At 25.4% G+C, this 21,144-nt stretch overlaps 1 protein-coding gene across 1 annotated transcript; it reads left to right on the forward strand.

Annotated features, from left to right (window-relative positions):
• Positions 1–7,468: 7,468 nt before the first annotated feature.
• Positions 7,469–20,167, forward strand: LOC111622094. The gene is made up of 4 exons (XM_023364412.1): positions 7,469–7,750; positions 11,416–11,545; positions 12,985–13,127; positions 19,989–20,167. Exons 1-4 carry the CDS (start codon positions 7,702–7,704, stop codon positions 20,165–20,167), a joined length of 501 nt encoding a protein of 166 aa, XP_023220180.1. The 5' UTR covers positions 7,469–7,701.
• Positions 20,168–21,144: the final 977 nt, after the last annotated feature.

Raw genomic sequence — 21,144 nt, forward strand, 5'->3', positions numbered from 1 at the left:
ACGTAATTTATATATATATATATATATATATTTTATATACGAGATCTTGTATTTTCCTTTTCTTTATTTAGAAAAAAAAAAATGCATATTGTACTGTACTGTACATCAGAATTATAAGACTGTAGTCTATTTCTTTTACTATTCATTGCTTAGTTTTATAATTAATTACAGAAAGTAATCGCAGTCCTCACGATATAAGGGGTGGTCCAAAAATCAGTCAACCTAGTTGTATGTTTAGCAATATATTTTAAAAAGTATAATATATTTATAGTTAATTTAAATATCAATTTAATTTGAATTTACTACGATACCACGAAGATATATTATTAAATATAACGCAAATTAGCGTGTACATATAATAAATTATGTTTAACTACTTAATTATTCTAAAAATATTATTATTTTGATCTTGATATTGAATGTTGAATTGATATTAAAATTTGACTGATTTCTTTTTAAAAATATTGATTAAAAGGGAGTTATTTTAAGAAAACTTCTTATTGGTCTGGATAACTTTTAGTGAATGTATTATATATATATATATATATAGTTTAGCAGTTTCTTTCTTTGTTTTTATTGATCCTTGTGAAATCGAGTTCTTTTGTGTATCGCATCTTAGTTACCACAGTATAGAAATAAGTGTTTTCTTTGTATACTTGTTCATCTTGGTGACATCCGATGAAGACGACAATGTTTTCTACAACATACATCTATTGAAGTGTCTGCGACTTTTAGGATGCAACTGGCAGATAATCAATCTGAAACAGGTGAAACTTCTTGCAACTGACAATACTTTGACGTTTAAATAAGTAAAAGTTCTTTGGTTCTAGCCATTTTTTTTTTTCCAATATCAAAGGGTCTTAATTTGTATGCATCTATACTTGGATGATGTCAAGGAAGAGAAATCCTATTCTATTATCAAACAGATAACTATGGAAAGGGAAACTGTTAGGAAATTAATACGTTATCAACAGCCCATGGGTTGAGAAAAGGGAGAGAGATATTTCTTATACAAAGAACCATCATTAATATCGTAGCATCATCCTTTTGCTACGATATTAATAATGGTTCTTTATTAAAAAGAGATTTAAAAAAAAACTGCAATTTTGTTATACATAATCTTGAAATTATAATTATTTATCCGTTATTTAAAATTTTATTTTTATAATTAATTTAAATATTTTAAATTATTTAATTCAATTTTTTAATTCTTATTTTGTTTATATTCTTATTAATTTTATAAATATTTTATTTTTTCTCCTTTTTATAGTAATATATTTTCCAACTATTAGTTTTCATTTTGGAGCGTGTGGAGAATCGCACAAAAAATCATGGCGCTCGCGATCTACTTGTTAGAAAATCATGTATAATATAACGTTTTCTAATCTTTTTCTTAGTTAATATTTCTCGAATTTTTAAATACTTTTTCCATTAAAATTAATATTCTACTTAAAAATTCCCAAAAAGTATAAAATTACACGATTTTATTATACATTTACAACACTTTAAATCTTAGACAATAAATCAACCTTATAATTTGTTTTTTTAACGTATTTTTATGAAATAAAAACAAATTATTTAAAAAAACACCTTAATTTACAATTATTATAAACATTATTTCATTAAATTNGGCGAAAGCCTTTTACGCCAAATATAGATTATGATTAATTAATTAATAAATAAAAAAAAATAATTAACTAAATTTATTATTTTTTATACTTAAAATCAAAAGAAAAAAATATAAATAATTTATTATATTTTATTTTTGTATATTATATCAGGTTATCCAGCTGAATTTATTTCTATCTTATTGCATTCAATTTTATATGGATTATGCAAAATTGAATGAAAAAAAGATATATATATATTTTTTTTATATGATATTTCAAACTGAAATTGCATTTATTGGTATATTCCTATAAACTGTTATATATATATATAAAAGTAGAAATCCTTGATCGTACAATACGTCGTATAAATCTCGAGCAAACAACAGAAATTTCAACACCTGTACAAGAATATTTTAAAATTCTGTTTTATAAATTTGCATAGAAATAAGTATCGGTAACGTTATTCTTCTTTAGAAAGTCTTCAGGGGAAAAATTATTTCTTAAGTTTCTTCATGAATAGCTTCCTTTCATCTACTTATCACTCGAGTCAATACCTTAATATCATATTGTTTTTTTTTTTCTTCCTCCCTCTTCCTTCTTTCTTTAAGAATTACATAAAGTAGAAATGCTAAAGATGAAATCAAGCGTGTAAAAATGGCATTGTTTTCTTTGAACATTTTTTTTTATTATTGTAAAACTTTATAATTTTTTTTAAGAGAATGATTTTTAAAATTCTAATATTTATAAAATAATACTTATTATTATTTAATGAAATTAGTTTAAGTATAAATGTTAATAGATAATTGATTGGTTAATTTGTTTTTTTGGGGGGGGTGTAATAGCAATGTCAGAAATAGCGTTAATGTAATGTAAATAGTTTGTTTGAAATGTCCCATTAAAATACTACGATTTCGATGGGATATTGCAACTCAACACGTGGGCGATTTGACAAAAGGGATGCTTCAGGGAGTACTTTCTATAGATAACAGGAACCTATTTAGGTATTAAAGAGGTGAAGAAACCTGGTAAACTCCACGTTTGTGAAGTGAGAACCCGTGACTAACTATGTGTTCAGCGGTTTTAATCAGCAGTTCAGCCTATTTACAATAAACGTTTTCATTGAAAATTGCATTAATGCTGTTCCACGACTGTTTAAATGTTATTTTTATATAAGAACAAGCAGCATTATATGATGATGGTGGATGATGTAAGGATGATGCTATTTACTGATGTAAAAAAAGAAATATTAAAAATTAATTAAAATCATCACTAATTAGAACAATTTTTTTTAAATATATTTTTAAATATTAAAGTAAAAATTATCTATTTTAGTATGAACAACGTTATCATAATATTTCCATTACAATAATGCTGTTTCATTTAACATTATGGTTCGATATTATAATGTTATTTAACCGATAAGAACGTTGAAGCAGAATAATTTTGTCAAATTATAATATAAAAATAAAAATTTAAAACTTTAAAATATTTCCTAAAATATTCTTTTAAATTTATATTTGTCATGCATTAGATAAAATTTCTTATGCATGTAATCGTTTGCAGAAGTTTTCATTTGAAAATGCTTTTTACATAATGTTTTACGAAAATTTCAAATATTATTTTAAAAGTTATTTACTTTTAAATTTAAATCTTTTCATTTACTAAAGTCTTTTTTTTTTTACTTAATCAAATATATTTTTATTCAAATTTTTCGAAACTTAATCATAAAATATCTTTTACTTTTTGCTAATATATTAAATAAACTTAGTGTTGCAATTAAATATTCCGTGTTGTAAGTTTAAAAAGAAAATCTCTTGTATCATTTATTAATTGCCTTTTTTCTTAATACAAATCAACATAGATTAATACTATTTATATATTAAAATCATTAATATTATAAATAAGTGTATTGAAGGTATTAGTGATAGAAAGAATATATATTTACTTCATACAAAGATCAAAAACAAGACAGTCTTTAAGTTTTTTTTCAGATAAATTTATGAAAAAGAATCAAAAATTGACAAACACTTTATCTTCTTTATATCTATAAGAAAAGTTTAAACAGTATTTTGAATGTATTATTATTATAGAAAGGGCAGAGTGAAGTTATTTTGTTTCTTCTTTTGCATGAGATACGTTTTAAATTTCCGAACATGTACAATCGACAAAAGAAGAAATTTTTATATTCCTGTTTACAATACCTCTTCAGATGTCTTACAATCTAATCGATTTTCAAGCATTTCTTTGTTTCGAATTTAAGATTAATTCTTAAGACAGAGAATCCTTTGTTACATAGAAAAGTATATAAAAAATTTAAATATTAATCGATTTATAAAAGTATTAATTCATAATTCTTAAAGAGAAATGTAACAAATAAATAAAATACAAAACTTGTGTTACTTGTTTTGTTTAAATTTAAAAAAAAAAACAAAATATACTGATGTAAAACAATAGAAAAAAAATTCAATGTAAAAAAAATAAGAGTGAATAATAATAAGAAGAAGAGTATTTATATGGGAAAAAATGTATAAAGTTCTCTTTTCTCCTTAAATAAAAAAGTTTCTAAGGAAAAAAAACACCTCCAGGTAAATATTTCTTACGTTTATAACATTAACAAAGCGATGTTAGATTCTTTACATAAGTAGATCAGCTGTAACAACATTCAAACATATTGCCTGTTTTTTTTTTTTAATTAAAAAAAAGAAAAAGATAAAAACTAGAAAAGTTTTTGTAAAAAACAAATATGAATATATTTATTTTTACTCGAAATTTAACTAAAAGTTTTCAAATTAATTCTAAAAAACAATTTTTAATAAATGTTACTTTATTTATCTATTAAATTTAAAAATAAGAATCGAATAGTAAAAATTATATAAAACAATGAGATTTATATACAGATTTGAAAGACAATTTGGTGTAACTCTTTTACAAAGTTTAGTCATTCACAGTTGTTTAATCTTTCTCTATTTAATATTTAAGAGGACGGATCAGTTCGTGAGTATTCATTAGCTCTGAATGAGGACGATGTTACAAAGGAGGTAGTTATATCGAAGTTCGACTATGTATTAATAAATTTGTAATATATTAATCAAGAAATTAAACTTATGACTATTTTTATTTGTTTGTCGTCGCCTAAAAATTGTAAAAATTGAACTAAATTAATGAAAACGAAACTTGTAAAAATCGGAATGTAACAAGAAGAAAGTTGTAAAAATAATGAAGTGATAAAAGAAAAAACAGTAAAGTAAAAGAAGGTTTTAAAAATAAGAAATTAACAGAGTTAACAGCAAAATTAGGAGAGTAACAAAAAGAAAAATGAAGTAGAAAATAGTGAAAGGTGAGAAAATAACAAAGAAAACAGATAAAAGAACAGTAAAAAAATAAAATAAAACAGTGAAAATGAGAAATTAACAAAAAAAGTTAAAATGTAAAGAGAAAATTAACAAAGATGAAACAAAGAAAGTAAAAAATAATAATAATAATAAAGAAAAGTTGTAAAAATAAGAAAATAACATTAAAAAAACTACAACATTTAAAAAATTAGCTACGAAAATAATAGTAAAAGTGCTAAAGTACGAAGAAAAAAAAAATAAAAGTTGAAAGTAACAAAAGATAAATCAGTGATAACAAGAAATTAACAAGAATTAAACAGGAAAGTGAAAATCGACAGTAAAAAAAAAAATAAGAATTTAAAACAGAAAAATCAGCAAAACTAAGAAAGAAAAGGGGGAAAAACAGTAAAATAAGAAAGCAATGCTGAAGAAAACACCAAAAGTGGGAAAAACAACAATGGAGAAAGCAACAAAAATAAGAAAAAAAACAGTAAAAATCAAAAGTAACAAAAACAGACAGAAACCAGTAAAACCAAAAAAAAATTAATAAAGAATTAAACATTAAAACAAAAAAAAACGTGAATAAAAAAGGGGGAATTAAACAAAAAGAAAACCGTGAAAATAAGCAATTAACAAAGAATAAAAATTGATACTGATGCTTGAAATTTCTTACGATATTTCATTATTATCCTGTAACGATGATATATTATGTTTAATAAATAAAGTTTTCGAGTANGAATGTAACAAGAAGAAAGTTGTAAAAATAATGAAGTGATAAAAGAAAAAACAGTAAAGTAAAAGAAGGTTTTAAAAATAAGAAATTAACAGAGTTAACAGCAAAATTAGGAGAGTAACAAAAAGAAAAATGAAGTAGAAAATAGTGAAAGGTGAGAAAATAACAAAGAAAACAGATAAAAGAACAGTAAAAAAATAAAATAAAACAGTGAAAATGAGAAATTAACAAAAAAAGTTAAAATGTAAAGAGAAAATTAACAAAGATGAAACAAAGAAAGTAAAAAAAAAATAATAATAATAAAGAAAAGTTGTAAAAATAAGAAAATAACATTAAAAAAACTACAACATTTAAAAAATTAGCTACGAAAATAATAGTAAAAGTGCTAAAGTACGAAGAAAAAAACAATAAAAGTTGAAAGTAACAAAAGATAAATCAGTGATAACAAGAAATTAACAAGAATTAAACAGGAAAGTGAAAATCGACAGTAAAAAAAAAAATAAGAATTTAAAACAGAAAAATCAGCAAAACTAAGAAAGAAAAGGGGGAAAAACAGTAAAATAAGAAAGCAATGCTGAAGAAAACACCAAAAGTGGGAAAAACAACAATGGAGAAAGCAACAAAAATAAGAAAAAAAACAGTAAAAATCAAAAGTAACAAAAACAGACAGAAACCAGTAAAACCAAAAAAAAAATTAATAAAGAATTAAACATTAAAACAAAAAAAAACGTGAATAAAAAAAGGGGGAATTAAACAAAAAGAAAACCGTGAAAATAAGCAATTAACAAAGAATAAAAATTGATACTGATGCTTGAAATTTCTTACGATATTTCATTATTATCCTGTAACGATGATATATTATGTTTAATAAATAAAGTTTTCGAGTAATATAACATAAGAATCATCTGTCACACTTACATAATTTTACTGTAAAAATTCGTATTTTATTAATTTGTCATCATTTAGATTTAGATTCATTGTCGATTGATTTATAAAGAAGAATACGTCTTTTATTTTTATATTCAATACGAAAACCTAATTAATAATTGTTTTCTATCGATTCACAATCATTATCTCTATTATCTTTCGAAAGCAATAAATGTTGCTTTTGCTTTGGCAGCTGTGACGAAACAAAAGTTTCGTGTCCAAGTTTAGTAGTTATTGCCTTTCTGATGAATTTCTCTGCCTCCAGGTATAGACTCTTTCTGTTTATGCAGGTTATGTTATTGTTATTGTTAAGCTTTAATGAGGATAATTCCCTTAAAATTATTTATAACAGAAACTAGTTTTCAATGATACAAAATGCAATTTTATCGATTTAATTGCTGTTTTTTTTTTTCTAAGATAAAGACGTAATTATACGGTATAAAAAGCAATAAAATCTTCAAAAATCATTCATAAAACTGAAGTAAATAAGTGAGAAAAATCTATAAAAATTCAAAAAATATATATATATATATATATGTCACAAATTAATTAAAGTTATAAAAATTAAAACATATAATAATTTAATTATAATTAAGAATTCAAAAATTAGTGTATAAAAAGAAAATCATTTCATAAAGACTTAATTATAAAAATAATTTTTTAAACAATAAAAGGTAAAATTCATTAATTATTTTTATATAAATAAAATGGTAATAAAAAGAAAATAATTGAAGTATTTTTTTTTTTTAAAGATATTCATTTGTAAAAATCTTTAAGTAGAAGTAATCGATGTAAGTCTTCGGTAAAGTTTATTATAAAAGGATAATAATTTTTTTTTTTAAATGTTGAAAGTTAAAACACTTAAAAAAGAGAAAAGGTTGGTTAATACGATGACTTTAAGATTAAATCGAAGTTAGTTGCTTGGTCATTTAGCGAACTATTAGCCTTTGATCCTTGTACAAGAATGCGCAATACTCCACCTCCGTGTACAAAGTGAAGCTGTCTTATTGATCAGGAGGTGGACAGAAACTGCCACACTTCGTTGCTGGATGTACAGGAGACACGACGTGTAAACCCAGCCGCTCCCGAGGGTCCTTTCATGCAATCATCGCTCAAGACATTGTTTCTGCTGCTCTGCCTCACTTACGGTAAGTGCACGTGCATCTTTATCACCTTCAAAAAACTTCCTCTCTAATACTTTCACACTTAAAGGTTTTTCCATTAGTCTAAAAACTCATTTAAAAGTTTTTTTGGGGGAGGAAGGAAGTTTGGAACATTTACATTTCTAAATTTTCTAAAAAGAAAAAAAAAATAATAATAATAATAATGAAGGGAATTCTCAAGTGTTCGGTTATAAAGGAGTGTAATTTTTCAACTGATAAAACATAATATGACTTACTTTTTATCATGTAAAAACATTAAATCGATTATTTATTTTCTTGTTCGTAAGGTAATTTCGCTTTAAAATATTATTTTATTCAAGAAAAACATATTATATATTTGTATAATATGTAAGAAATTAATTTTTTAAATAAATTTTATTTTTATAAAAAAGAAATTGCATTTTTTTTTTTGGTCCTTACAACGTTTCCTTTTATTTTATTTTTTTCTTAATAGTAATAATCTTCCATCATTATAAAGATCGTCCATTAAAGTAAACGTTCTTGTTACTAATTTTTCAATATTAAAAGAGAGAAAAATACTTTAAAAAAATGGAAAATTTTTTGAAGAAATAACATAAAAGTTCTCGCTCGAAGACATTTTAAAAAAGTTATTTTTTTCCCTCTTCTCTCCCTACTAACTTTTGAGTGTTATCTTTAAAATTTTTAGGATTTACACGTTGCTTAAAGGTATCTATCGGTAATATTTATCGAATGACCCAGTAAAACTTTAGAAAAATATAGATTTTTCACAAAGATCTTTAAGTTATTGAAATTTCCTAACGTTTTGTTCAATTTTCTCAATGAATAGAGTTTAATTTCAGGCTAAACGATAACGACACTTCAAGTAAAATTACTACAACGTTGAAGTACTTTACGTGATTTTAACTTACTTTAAAAGAAAAAAAAATACTTTTAATGATTTTTATTACAAAATAAAGAAGAAAATAAATAAATTATTCTAATTTCAGTTCAGTTACGAATTGTTATTCAATGAAGCAATAAGTTATTTGTGAAAGATCCTTAAAAATTCCAACGCCCCAAATTTGCGTGCCACTTTACTACGCCCCTACTTTAGTAATATATCAGAATATTTAAACACCATTTTTATTTTCCTTAATGTAACTAATTTCTCTGTAAAATAGAAACCTTAAAGTAAATGTAAATTTATACAGTTATTCTGTATGAATTCTAATTTAATACAATTCTTCGACTTAAAAAAAAAATATTCATCAAAACTACTTTACGGGAAAAATTAATTGATATTTTATGGTTAATTATTTTAAAGAACAATTATAAACAATGTTAAGCTGCAATTTTTAATCATATTTTTAATTTATTTAATGTATAATAGTAGTAACTTGCCCCTGTAAATCATACTTTTCCTGTTAGCAATAGAATTGTGTCAGTCATCTAATCTATCTAATACCTTTCGGGAAGGGAGTTTTGAATTAAAATAATGTCACTTCCCGTTCAAAATATAGGTTCCTATATAGTTAATCGGGTCCTCCTGCTCCTAATCTTTTTATATTTGTCTCAAGTTTTATCTATTTAACTCCATCTTTAAGAATAAGAACGTTTCAGTGTTTGTAACTTAAAGCAATAATTTATATAAAATGTTTACAAAATTTTAAAATAATTTTGAAAAGAAACCTTATAAACTATTTATTAACATGTATTTTTTTTTTGTTTTAATATAAAAATACAACTGTAAAAATTTGCGAATGATCTTTCTTTCGTAACTAATTCACAAGCAAAGATACTTTCCATAACTTTGACTTACGCAACAATTTTAATTATAAATAATTTAATTTATGCATTTAAGATTTATCACTAATATAAATTAATAATAAAATCCTTCTAAAAGTATATTAGTAGCGATATTATAATCCTGTGGATTATAGAAAATCTTCAGTAACGATAANTTAACAAAAAAAAATATTTGTATTTATTATGAATATTTTATTAATTAAACAATTATTAAGCGTGGGGTAGTAATTGTTAATTATTGCTGTTAATATTTCGATTTTTTTTTAAAATTTTTTTATAATATTTAAGTAATGATTATGTCATTAAATTTAATCCTTGATTACATTTCAAATAAAACATAGAAGTATGCTATAAAACAGGGAAGAGTTTATTATTTAAGTTAAGATGTGTAATATCTTTTAATTAGTTAGATACGATCAATTCTTTTCTTACTTTTTTGAAGGATTATTCTGAGATTAATTACAAAATTTAAAGAAAAATTCAAAAATTATTCACATAATTTTTCCCTAAATTTTTATCTTTTATTGTCAGATTGAATATTTTTTTTTTTTTTTTTAACATCAAACTTCGCGTTGTAATTTATCAAATTAAACGATTTAAAACTTTGTTAGAATTAAATCTTTTCTTTCTTTATACAAAAAAAAGCAAATTATTTTTATAAAAAAATTAATGATAAAATGATTTTTTAAATAATTATATTTTTAAAATATTTTTGAAAGTTTCAAAATATGATTTATTAAAGTAAATCTATATATATTTGAAATCCTCTCTTCGATGTTTGATGTTCGATATTCATTTAAATAAAATGAAGAATAAATAAAAATCTTGCGTGTTCAATCTCTTCTTCTTCTTCATTTACTTTACTTTAAAAATATTCTAGAAATTCAAAGTATATAAAATTTTATCCTTAGAGATTGTCGATGTTTGTAGAAAAGGCAAAGAAAAAAGGTTTCTAGTTTGTCTCCCTTCAAGAATAACTAGATACAATTTCTTATACTTTAAAAGAAAAATTTAAAAAAAAAAAATATTTTTTAGATGTGATTGCAAAGAATGTTTATTTTCTTAACTACAAATTTAAAAATAACGTTATTTTCTATAGAAAAATTTGTTTAGAAACTTCACTGATACTTGTATTAAAGTACTAAAAAAAACACTTCAATTATTAATGTTTTAAAAATTAAAAAACAAAAATCTATTGTAATTCTTTTTTAAGATAAATCATAAATTAATTCGAATATTTAGTTGTAAATTAGAATACTTTTATTCACTTTAATCTCTTAGTAAATTTTCCAAATTAATTTCTCTACAGAAAATATTATTATTATTATTATTATTAAACAATTAAGAAGAAGCTAAAGCGTATTAAAATATTTTAATGCATTTTAGCGAATTTAGTCTTGTCTTAGTACTAATATATAACATATAATGGGCCCTTTTTCGTAAATTTAGAAATATGAGATCCTAGAATACAGTCTCATAGCGTGAGCCTTAAGCTATTGCTTGTTAAACTTTGTAAATCCATCCTGACTCCGAGTATAATACAATCTCTCTGCGAAAAATATCATTTTTAAGTTTATTTCCTTTATTTTCTGCAGAGAAATTTTATTTAGAAACTTTATTAAGATACTAAAATCAGGACCTGATTTACAGATAAGTTTAATAATCTATTGGTTAAGGCCTGACGCTATGAGGTTACAGTCTTAAGAGGGGATGAGCCTTTTATATGTTATAGTCAGAGTGCAAAAATGAATATATTTTTCATTGTATTAACCTTTAATTTTTCATTTGAAAAAAAATTGTTTGAAATATAAAATTTAGTTAAATTATTTTTATTTAATTTTTTTTTCATATTAAATGTTTGAAAGATTGTACGAAATTTTCAGAATGTAATGGCAAAAGTTTCAATTGTTCTTCTGAGAATTTCCAGAAATGTATGGATTCGTTACAAGCAGTGACTCAAAGCGAAAAACTTGCATTTGCTACTACAAAAGAGGAACTTTCGGATGTCTGTCAGTAAGTATAATTAAATTAGAAAATGATTAAGATAAAACAGTACTTTGTACATTAAAATTGTTAGTGTTACGTCTATCAGATCCTTTAGAGGAATAAGAATTTACAACCTGACAAAGTTAGTACTAAGTTTAATTAAAGAAAATAGACTATAAAGTAAAACTAATTTCCTCCAATTAAAGAATAGACACTTAAAAGTTATAAATATAGTTAGTTTTAATTAGATTCTTTACAGATTTCAATCTTCATAATTTAAAGTGGAGTGAGTGACAGAATAATGAATGTTATAGGAAACAAGTAGAAGTAGGTTGAGGGATTTTAGAATGATTCAGGAAGCGAAGCAATTGTCGTTTCGAATTTCACTCAGTTTTCGAGCTTCAGGAAGTACTGGATAATGCATTAGTTGGTTCTGGTGTCAAGCACCTCTGACGATGTTTCTATTGATAGGAGATTAACGCCTTGCTGAAGCGAAAGATCTATTGTGAAAGAATGGCATCTTTCCAAAACCAATGATTCTTTACGCTGACTGAACGGAACCAATTAAAATCGTAAAGAACTTATATAACAAAAGAATATTTTAATGAAATAATTTAAATAAAGTAAATAACAAAATAGGATACTTCACGATAAGATCTTGCAGTTAAAGAAAGTTGATTAACAATACGTTTTTGCAACTGTTTTCTTTAGTATTCCCCACGAACTCTCTAGCGCTTTAAGCATTAATTATCTACCATTAATTTATAAATTTTATAACACTAATTCGTTAATTCTATAGCATTATAAGCACTAATTATACAGAAACAATTCACACGTTCTACATTGCTCTTAGCAATAATTCTATATCATATTATAATGAAGAATTCATACAGTAGAATTTCCATTTTTCATAACTTTAATGCTAAATTTAGTAAGTCAGATTAACGATAGTTTAAATTCTTTTCACAAATTCTATTTTTTACACCATTCACATAACTTTAAAAAGAAAAAGATAATACTCGAATTGAAGCTTAGTTTCTAGAATTGCATTGTAAAAATCTAAACTTCGTGAGACGTGAGTGCTGATAAGAATGTCTCCAGAGAAGAAACGAAGAAAACTATATTCGCTTGATGTGTGGTGTTTATTTCATACTTTAACACACTTCTACTTTCTTATCTTTAAATGCACCAACTTCTCTTTCTGTTCCACTGGATTTTAAATTCACTTGACTAAACTGTCACATAAGTTATATAAATTGATTTTATTACTTTCATTTCCATTAATTTAACGTTTTCGTCAAGATATTAAATATTATTAGCATGCATTTTTCGTTTAAAATTAACAAGATTTTCAGCTTGTGTTTTTTTTTTTTTTCTTTCTTTTTTAACTCTACAGTAAAATAAATCATAATGAATTTGTTACGATGCTTATCTGAAATTTATCTGTATGATAATTTTACTTTTAGGCAGCTTAAAGAAGGCTTTTACTGTGTGGAAAATCATAGTAAAAAATGTTTTTCTACTACTCAAAGACGTTTACTCGATTCTGTTGTTTCTGGATCAAGGAACGTTATCAAAGATCTTTGTGTTTCTGGAAATATACAAGATAGTAAGAGCTTTTCTTTAATTTATTTAATTGCATAATGAGTTTGTCTTAGATAATAATGCTAAAGATGCAATTAAAAATATTGTTTATAGTTTCTACTCGATGAGAAGAAGCAGAACCATAATTGCAAGAATTTTAATGATAAAGCATCATAAAATATAATTTAGAAAGTAAGAAAACAAAAGACTTCATTATGTTGTTAATACCTTGAATATAAATAAGTTAGTTTTACAGTAGAACCTCGATTATCCGGACTAATTGGGGATGAAGGTAGTCCGGATAAGGAAAAATCCGGATAATCGAAACAAACACTTTAATTTGTCTTTTAATGATAATACAACACGTTTTCTTTTCGATGACATATCGGTAATATTAAAAGTAAATACTGTATTTAAATCGTGATCAAATTTTCAAGAAACAAACATTCATATTGAATTTGGACTACTACTGACCAACGCTAACAGACTACCTACTGTTTAAAAGGCCCTNATATATTTACAATTTTACTCATAATTTACGTATGTAATGAAGTAAGGAAATTTGATATGAAGTGTGTTAAAAGGAGATAAATATTATTAAGAAAATTCAAAACCATTAAGATAATAATTAATTTTGAGAGTTTTTGACTTAGATTTATAGCATTAATGAACGATTAGAATTACATAAAAGTCAATATTAGCCAGTTATGATTAAGTTAGTAAGAATATATAATTAATTAAAAGCAAATGGAGATTTAAAAATTGACTTTTTGGTATATAAATATTGACAAAACTAAAATTCAATTATTATTAAATAAATATATATATATATATTAAAATAAAAATGAAAGAATTTTTTATTAAAAAGAAACAATAAATAAAAATTAATTTTATATAATTTTTCATATACATTACGTGGTTATTCGTAATTACCTCTTGTTCATTATTAATTAACATTTGTTGTTAATGCATAAATATTAGGAAAGGCTTTAGTGTTTATTTTAGCTAATAACCTAATGTAGTAGCATGAATAAGCAGTTTGTTCAATTTATCTTTGGTGGCCATTTGTTCTTGGATAGGATTATACGAATAATTTACTATTGAATTTGATTACATGATATAGGAAATTACTTGACTAGTAAGGAAATGCTCTCACGTAATAAAGTCGTTACACTCAGAATTTCAAGTAGCATTATAATTGAGGTATACTCATAGAGTAATATATAAATTTTCCTATATTTTATTTGTTGCTGTTTCATTCTTCCTTTACCCTTTACAAAACATAAAATTTGAAAATTATTTCGAGTTATAATTAAAACATTTTAATTAGTTTTCAATTGTTTATTTAAAAACTCAATTTCGAGTCTTTAGAAATCGAATGAAGTTCAAAATTCTGTTAATTTCTTTTTTTGGGGTGTCGTTCATTAATTGTGTATTCAGTTTTTGATCCTTTTTCTCTCTATTATGTACCTTTAATTACCTGTATAATAGTTTACATCCAAAAGATCCACATATACAATTCCTCCCCCATTGTGTACAACGTTGTACTTTCCTCGAATCCCCTTCCCCTTAAACTGTACATGTAATTAATGGAAAGTCCTTTATTCTAATGATCTATGTAGTTCAAATTACGAGAATTCAACGTTAATTTTATTTTTAAAAAAATTAATTATAAAAATGCATAAAATTTTTAAATAGTTTGTTTCTTTTATAAATTTTCTATTATTTTGTTAAATCTTTTTAAAAGTAACGCATTATTTCTGTTCTATTGTCTCGACTAATGGCAGAAGTAGTGATAAGGTTAATTACTTAGAAAGCGAATCGTGCTAATTCCCACGATAACACTAATTACAATTAGATAGGTCTCTACTCTAGGGGATGGAAACTATAGTGCAACATCAGCTACATCGGTTCTAGTACATTTTTCTTTAGTAAAATTTCACATAAATGAGCTAATTTAGCTAACTACTCTTCGAAATCTTCTGAATTCTTCAGCTCTTGAGCATTGTATAAAACTTAAAATTTATGAACTTTTGAGTAGAAAACATTCAAGAATTTTCAAATAATGTTATTGTTTAAGTCAATTCTTTCATAATTTAATAAATTAAGAAATATCCCAAGTATTTTCTTTACTCATTAAACCAGAAAATGATATCGAATGAAACAAGTAATAATATAAAATTCTTTAGAATATTCTATGTTTCTATTTTATGGTTAAATGTTATTATTTTTTTTTGTTTTATTTCTTATTTACTTATGTAAGAAACTTTTATTATGCCGTCTGGAAAATTTAAGTGTACTAAAAATTTGTGTAATGTTTTTAAATCTGTAATGATGTTTTTGAATGGACAGTTCAAAGATGATTTAAGAAGTTTCAAACAGGAGATTCTAGCATAGAAAATAAACCTGATAGAGGAAGGAAATTCACTATCGATAACGATGCTCTTTGTATGGCATTGAAAGACTTTGTAATAACACGTGAGCTTTCAAAGAAGCTAGATGCAACACAATCAACCATCGTTGAACATACTGTATACAACAGCTAGGATTTAAACTTAAGTGCTCAAGATGGCTGTTACATGAGCTTTCTGACAGAAATTTAATCGACAGTATAAGAATCTTCAATTCACTTCTTTCACACCATTCTGAGCCACTTTTGGAGATTGGTGACAGGGACGAAAAATGGATAATATACAATACTTCTTTAGAAAAGTTATTGTTAGCCAGAGAAACATGCATCAACAATCTCCAAAAAAAGCACGCTGTGTACTTTGTAAGGATCCTTCTATGTGCTGCTTCCACCTGGAAAAACCATTAGTGCAGAAACGTATTGTAATGTAATCAAGGAAAAGTGTCCAATACTGTGAATACAAAGGGTATTGTTTTTCATCAGGATGACGCTCGACCTCAAACATCTTTGAGGACATAATAAAAATTGAGTGAATTGCATTGGAAAGTAATAAGTCATCCTTACTCTCCTAACTTAGCATCTTATGATTATTACTTGTTTAAATTTCAAAATTTTCTTAATGACAGAACAATTACAAAATACAATGAGATATCGTAATTATATAAGAGTATTTCTCCTCAAAGAATGGGAAATTTGTTTCAGAAAATATAAGCTGTTTGACTAGNATAACAATTTATGATAAATTAAAAGAAATTTGCAAGTTTTTATTATGGAACTTATGACAAACTTTACTTGTCATAAGTTACAAAAGTGGAGTTTGAAGTGTTCAACAAAACTCGCATCAAGATTATATCTGGCAATTAAAATGAATCAATAAAAGAGTTTTCTCTTTCTTATTACCCTCATTACTACAAGTTTAATGCTTCAATTATAAGTTAAAATGCCGATTATGATTTCCTTTTCTAGAGGTCTTTAAATTATAAAATTAGCCATCTAATGAATCGATGTTAGCGAAAATAAAATTATTCTCTCATCTTTTATGAAATAATTAAACTAGTTAGCAAATAATCGGGGTGAGTAATGTTTTTTATTATTATTATTCGGATATTATGTATAAAGTGCGTAAGAGGTTATCTATCTGAGAAAATGGAAGATCGATCGATTATTTTTAAAGATAAAAAGAATTGTTTCTTATAATTTTGAATTAATAAAAATTATAAATTTTTAATCGATCGTTACAGTTTGATTTCTAGTTCAATTACGTTACGAATCGATCAAGATCGACACGATCTTGATCGATTTATAATGTATCGAGCGCTGTCATTATGTCGGAAACACTAATTTTATCATATTCAAACATTTCATTTATGCAAGAAATTCTAAAGAAAATTAAATTAAATTATTTAAAATCTTGTACGTAACGATAATGTTTAAGATATTCTAACAATTTTAAAGATTTTTAGCAAAGTATAGGGGAGACCGGGGCAAGATCGGCATGTTAAGCTTTACTTACATTTTGTGTAATAAATACTGCTGTAAACTGAAAAAAAAGCTTTGCATATTGTCTATTGGAATGTTACCTTACTATAGAACTGGTTAAAATCAGTTTGGAAATAAAAATAATTAAAATAATTACAACTTTACAAGAAGAGAGAAATTGACGAAGTTGCCCCGGGTATAGGGGCAAGATCGGCAACTTCTCTCTTTTTGTAAAGTTGTAATTATTTTAATTATTTTTATTAAAGTTGCCCCTGGTATAGGGGCAACAGTAATGGGGCAAGATAGGCACGTATATAAAATTATGTTATTAACAATGTATAAGTTGGAATTCACTATTAAAACAAAGAAATACAAATCCAACACCCATTTAATATTATTACAACGAAATGCAAGTTCAAAGACATATATACATGAATAACAAATGCAAACATGTTTTCATTTATCATCTGTTTGATTTTTATCCTTTGCTTCTAATGTGGCTTTATGTTGCCGATCTTACCCCGCTAGTCATGATTTCGAAACATTAAGTACAACCCTGAGAACAGAATGCCAAGCCACGATCTGGCCACGTGAATAAGTTGAAGTTACATCCTTCTAACAGGAAAAGTAACTTTCGTTATCATGGAATTATAACAAAACCTGCCAATTCAATATAAATGGAAAAAAAATATTATATGGAATTGAACGAAAATGAAAATTTGCTTGATAATTCAACTACGCTTGTTGGAGAACAATAAAAACACTACACTCAACAAGCCACCAATAAAACTCAACTGCCTAACCTATAACCAAAGTCTCCTTTTAATTTGTTTTTTTAAAAAAAGCGCTTGACAAACTTGCCCCGCATGCCGAAGTTGCCCCGGTCTCCCCTAAGTCGTAGTACAATATATCACGTCTCAGTTTCTGATATGTACTCGAATAAAGCCCAGAGCTAGACTTAGATTTGTTATGGCCTTAATCTAGAATATATAACAGGTTCTTCCTCCTATCAAATAATAATACAGGCTCTAATTTAATGGCTTTCTACCGGGATGTGGCAACGATATTTTAAGGATACCGCGAAATACAGTGCTGAAAAGTTCCATAACACTTCTTAGATGTATTGCTAAAAGTAGGAAATTATACATTGGTAAAGGAGTAGGAAATGCGGAGAGGAAAAATTTACCAAGTTGGAATGCCACTATCAAAGAAAGATTGAAAAACACTGCCTTAACCCGTAACGCGAGGCACTAAGCTGAAGCTTACTTAGCTTACTTGTGTACCCACCATTAGATATTTGATGAAGAGTTACAGCGTAATTTTTTTGACAGAATAAGATGTAAATGTTAATATATATATTCACAAATTTTGGGGACAGATTCGTTATCACACAGGAACATCATATGTTCTTGTGTTGTGAATTGAAAAAGAATTGTAAAGAATCCAAAATTTGGTACGTGTCTTCTAGTTAAGAATTTTTATTTTAGTAGTAATTTTCCATCCTTGTTTTATTGTTTATATGAGATAATGGTTAATTCTGTCAAATATATTAAAATAGCAGATATGCCCGGTCGAATAGTAATCGCAGCAAACATTAAAATGAAAACCATATTAAGAATTTGGTTATTTTAGTCTACCATTAACTTGTTTTTCTTTTCTAATTCAGGCTGTTGCCAAAGTTGGAGACAACTAGACCAAATTCACTAACCAGAAACGTTTAAATCTGTAAATAAATGGGCATTCTTGCTTCACTTTTCCTTAATAATACGAAAGAAAATGTAACAAGACAGAATAAAAACAACAAAATGTACTTTGAAAAATGAAAAAAAAAAAACAAATTTATCTTATTTAAATTCATATTACAACAATAAAAACAAATGAACAATCAGATTTAGAGGCAAAAGGACATCAAATTTTTTTCTAATGTTAACTCTAGTGTACAGTACCATTCACAGTCGAATATGAAGTGGTAATCGGCCAACCAATCAAATTTCGCGAAAAACGGACCAAATATTTAAACTTTTCACCTTCGAAACTTCCTAAAATCATATTTTGTACTCGAAGGTAATATTCTTATTCGAATGCCACCATCCAGCTTATCAGATAGAAAGGATCTTTTTGATGGAGGGATTGAAGTTAATTCGACCAAAAGTAGCCACCTGAATGAGAGAACGATCGCTGAAAAGTTCCTCAAACCGTGTCAAAATGTATAAAGAACTATCAAGCAAACTAACATCTTTATAGATTAGATTATAATTAAAGAAATATTAAGGAAGAAAATATTGTTATTAAAAAAATAAACTAAAATAATTATAATTTAATAAATAATGCAATTATTAAATTAAATTAACATTTTATTTTACAAAAAATAAACTTGATAAAATATTCATAAATTAACGTTTTTCCAAATAAAAACGAAATCTCTAGATAACAGCGAGTTGACGTTTCTTCATGTTTCAATTAAGGTGTGGCATAAAAGTAGATTTCCCACGAGACTGAATACAAAATACTTTAGTCAAACTAGTAGCTAACTGAATTTTTTTCCATCTCTTTTCCTCTGAAAAGTCGTGATATAATTTGTAAATGAAATCTTATTTATCTAATTTCAAGAAGAAACAAAACTAATAATGTTTTTTTTTTCTTTTCTTTCTTGTTTTTTGGTATTTTCAATAGAGTTCTGTTACAATTATAAAATTAATTTACAGTGTTTATATTTTAATATTTTATATATAAATTTATTTAATTACAATATTGTGTACAGTACAACAGATACGGATTTAAACTTCTTGAAGCTATAACTTATAGGTTTCTCCTCTTCGAAAAATAATAAATTGAAGTTGTAACGTCGTAATGTGAGGCTCTATGTTAAGAGCTTTGTTTAATTTGACTAAATCAATTATATTATTGTGAAAAGAATAGACAAATTAGCTACAGTGTTGTGCTGTGATTACAATTTTTCTAGTATAACAGATTTAAATNTATATATTTTTTTTTTAGATTATTTGAGATTTGCTAGTTGCTTTAAAAACGTATCGACAGACGAGAAGAAATGTGCATCACAATATCGAAGAATGCTGCATTTATCGGAATACGAAGAGGACGTTAAAACTGACGAAGTGGAAGATGGTTTGAAGGAAACCTGCTGGTACGATTCTTATGTGAGTGCTGAACAATGATGCAAAATGTTAGTTTAACAATTGTAATAACGCATTTGATCAAAAATCCTTTGGCATAAATTAGATCAAATGTTTCCTAACATTTTGATAACAAATTTTAATACAAAAAATGTTTAATTCATAAAAAATTAAACAAAAATGTTTATTGTAATATATAAAATATTGTTAAAATAAGATATTTGTTTACTAATTAAGCGACTAAATTAACATTTCTTAGAATATTTCATGCCGAAATCTATAATACCTTCTAGAAGTATCATAATATTATCGAAGGAATATTATCATAATTTATTAGTCACTGTTTCTTTGATTAAGCATGTGGAATAATATGGTGTTCCATAAGTCTAAATTTGCCTGAATATCTATAGAAAGAGCCGTCGAGAGAAGGAAAGTTAGGGGTCCGTACTGGTTTCTATTCTTATAAAATTAATATTACTAAAAATAACAGAAAATAAAAAATTTAAGATTCATTTTTATTAATAATTATTTTACGTATTTCATTTCTTAAAAGAAGGACAAAAAGAGTCCACTGTACCCTAGGGACTTATAGAAGCTTTCAATGGCTCTGTCTATAGGTTTATCTATAAATAATATAAACAACGTATTGCACAAAGTAAGGTGGAACGAATACAAGTTATTTTGACGGTGAGGATCCGTAGTCAGTGAGAAGTCACTTAAGAGTTTAACTGGTTGCTGAATTCATATCTGTGTGTGATTGATAGGAAATCTGGATGAGCCTGTTAGATTTTTCGGCAATTTTACACAATCAAAATAACTCGAATTTGTTTCTTATTCCTCAGTACCATGCTTTACTTTTATGTTAAAGCATAAACAAAGATTAGCATAAGTACTCTTATAGTTTCACTCTGTATACTTATATTAAGCGTGTCTCCGTCTGTTGAATGAGAATTTAATTGATTTTGTCAATAGTATTAATCCGAAATTTAATTATTTTTTTAAAAAAATTATTAGATTAT

The sequence above is a fragment of the Centruroides sculpturatus genome, unplaced genomic scaffold (assembly GCF_000671375.1).
Source record: "Centruroides sculpturatus isolate CEXI.00-Female unplaced genomic scaffold, Cexi_2.0 scaffold11, whole genome shotgun sequence".
Taxonomy (NCBI): domain Eukaryota; kingdom Metazoa; phylum Arthropoda; class Arachnida; order Scorpiones; family Buthidae; genus Centruroides; species Centruroides sculpturatus.

What these genes read in the sequence shown, in the direction of transcription:
- LOC111622094 (XM_023364412.1), top strand. Translation starts at nt 7,702, where the DNA reads ATGCAATCATCGCTCAAGACATTGTTTCTGCTGCTCTGCCTCACTTAC. An exon ending in GCTGCTCTGCCTCACTTACG is followed by an intron (nt 7,751 to 11,415) that starts GTAAGTGCACGT and finishes CGAAATTTTCAG; the next exon opens with AATGTAATGGCAAAAGTTTC. An exon ending in GAACTTTCGGATGTCTGTCA is followed by an intron (nt 11,546 to 12,984) that starts GTAAGTATAATT and finishes TTTTACTTTTAG; the next exon opens with GCAGCTTAAAGAAGGCTTTT.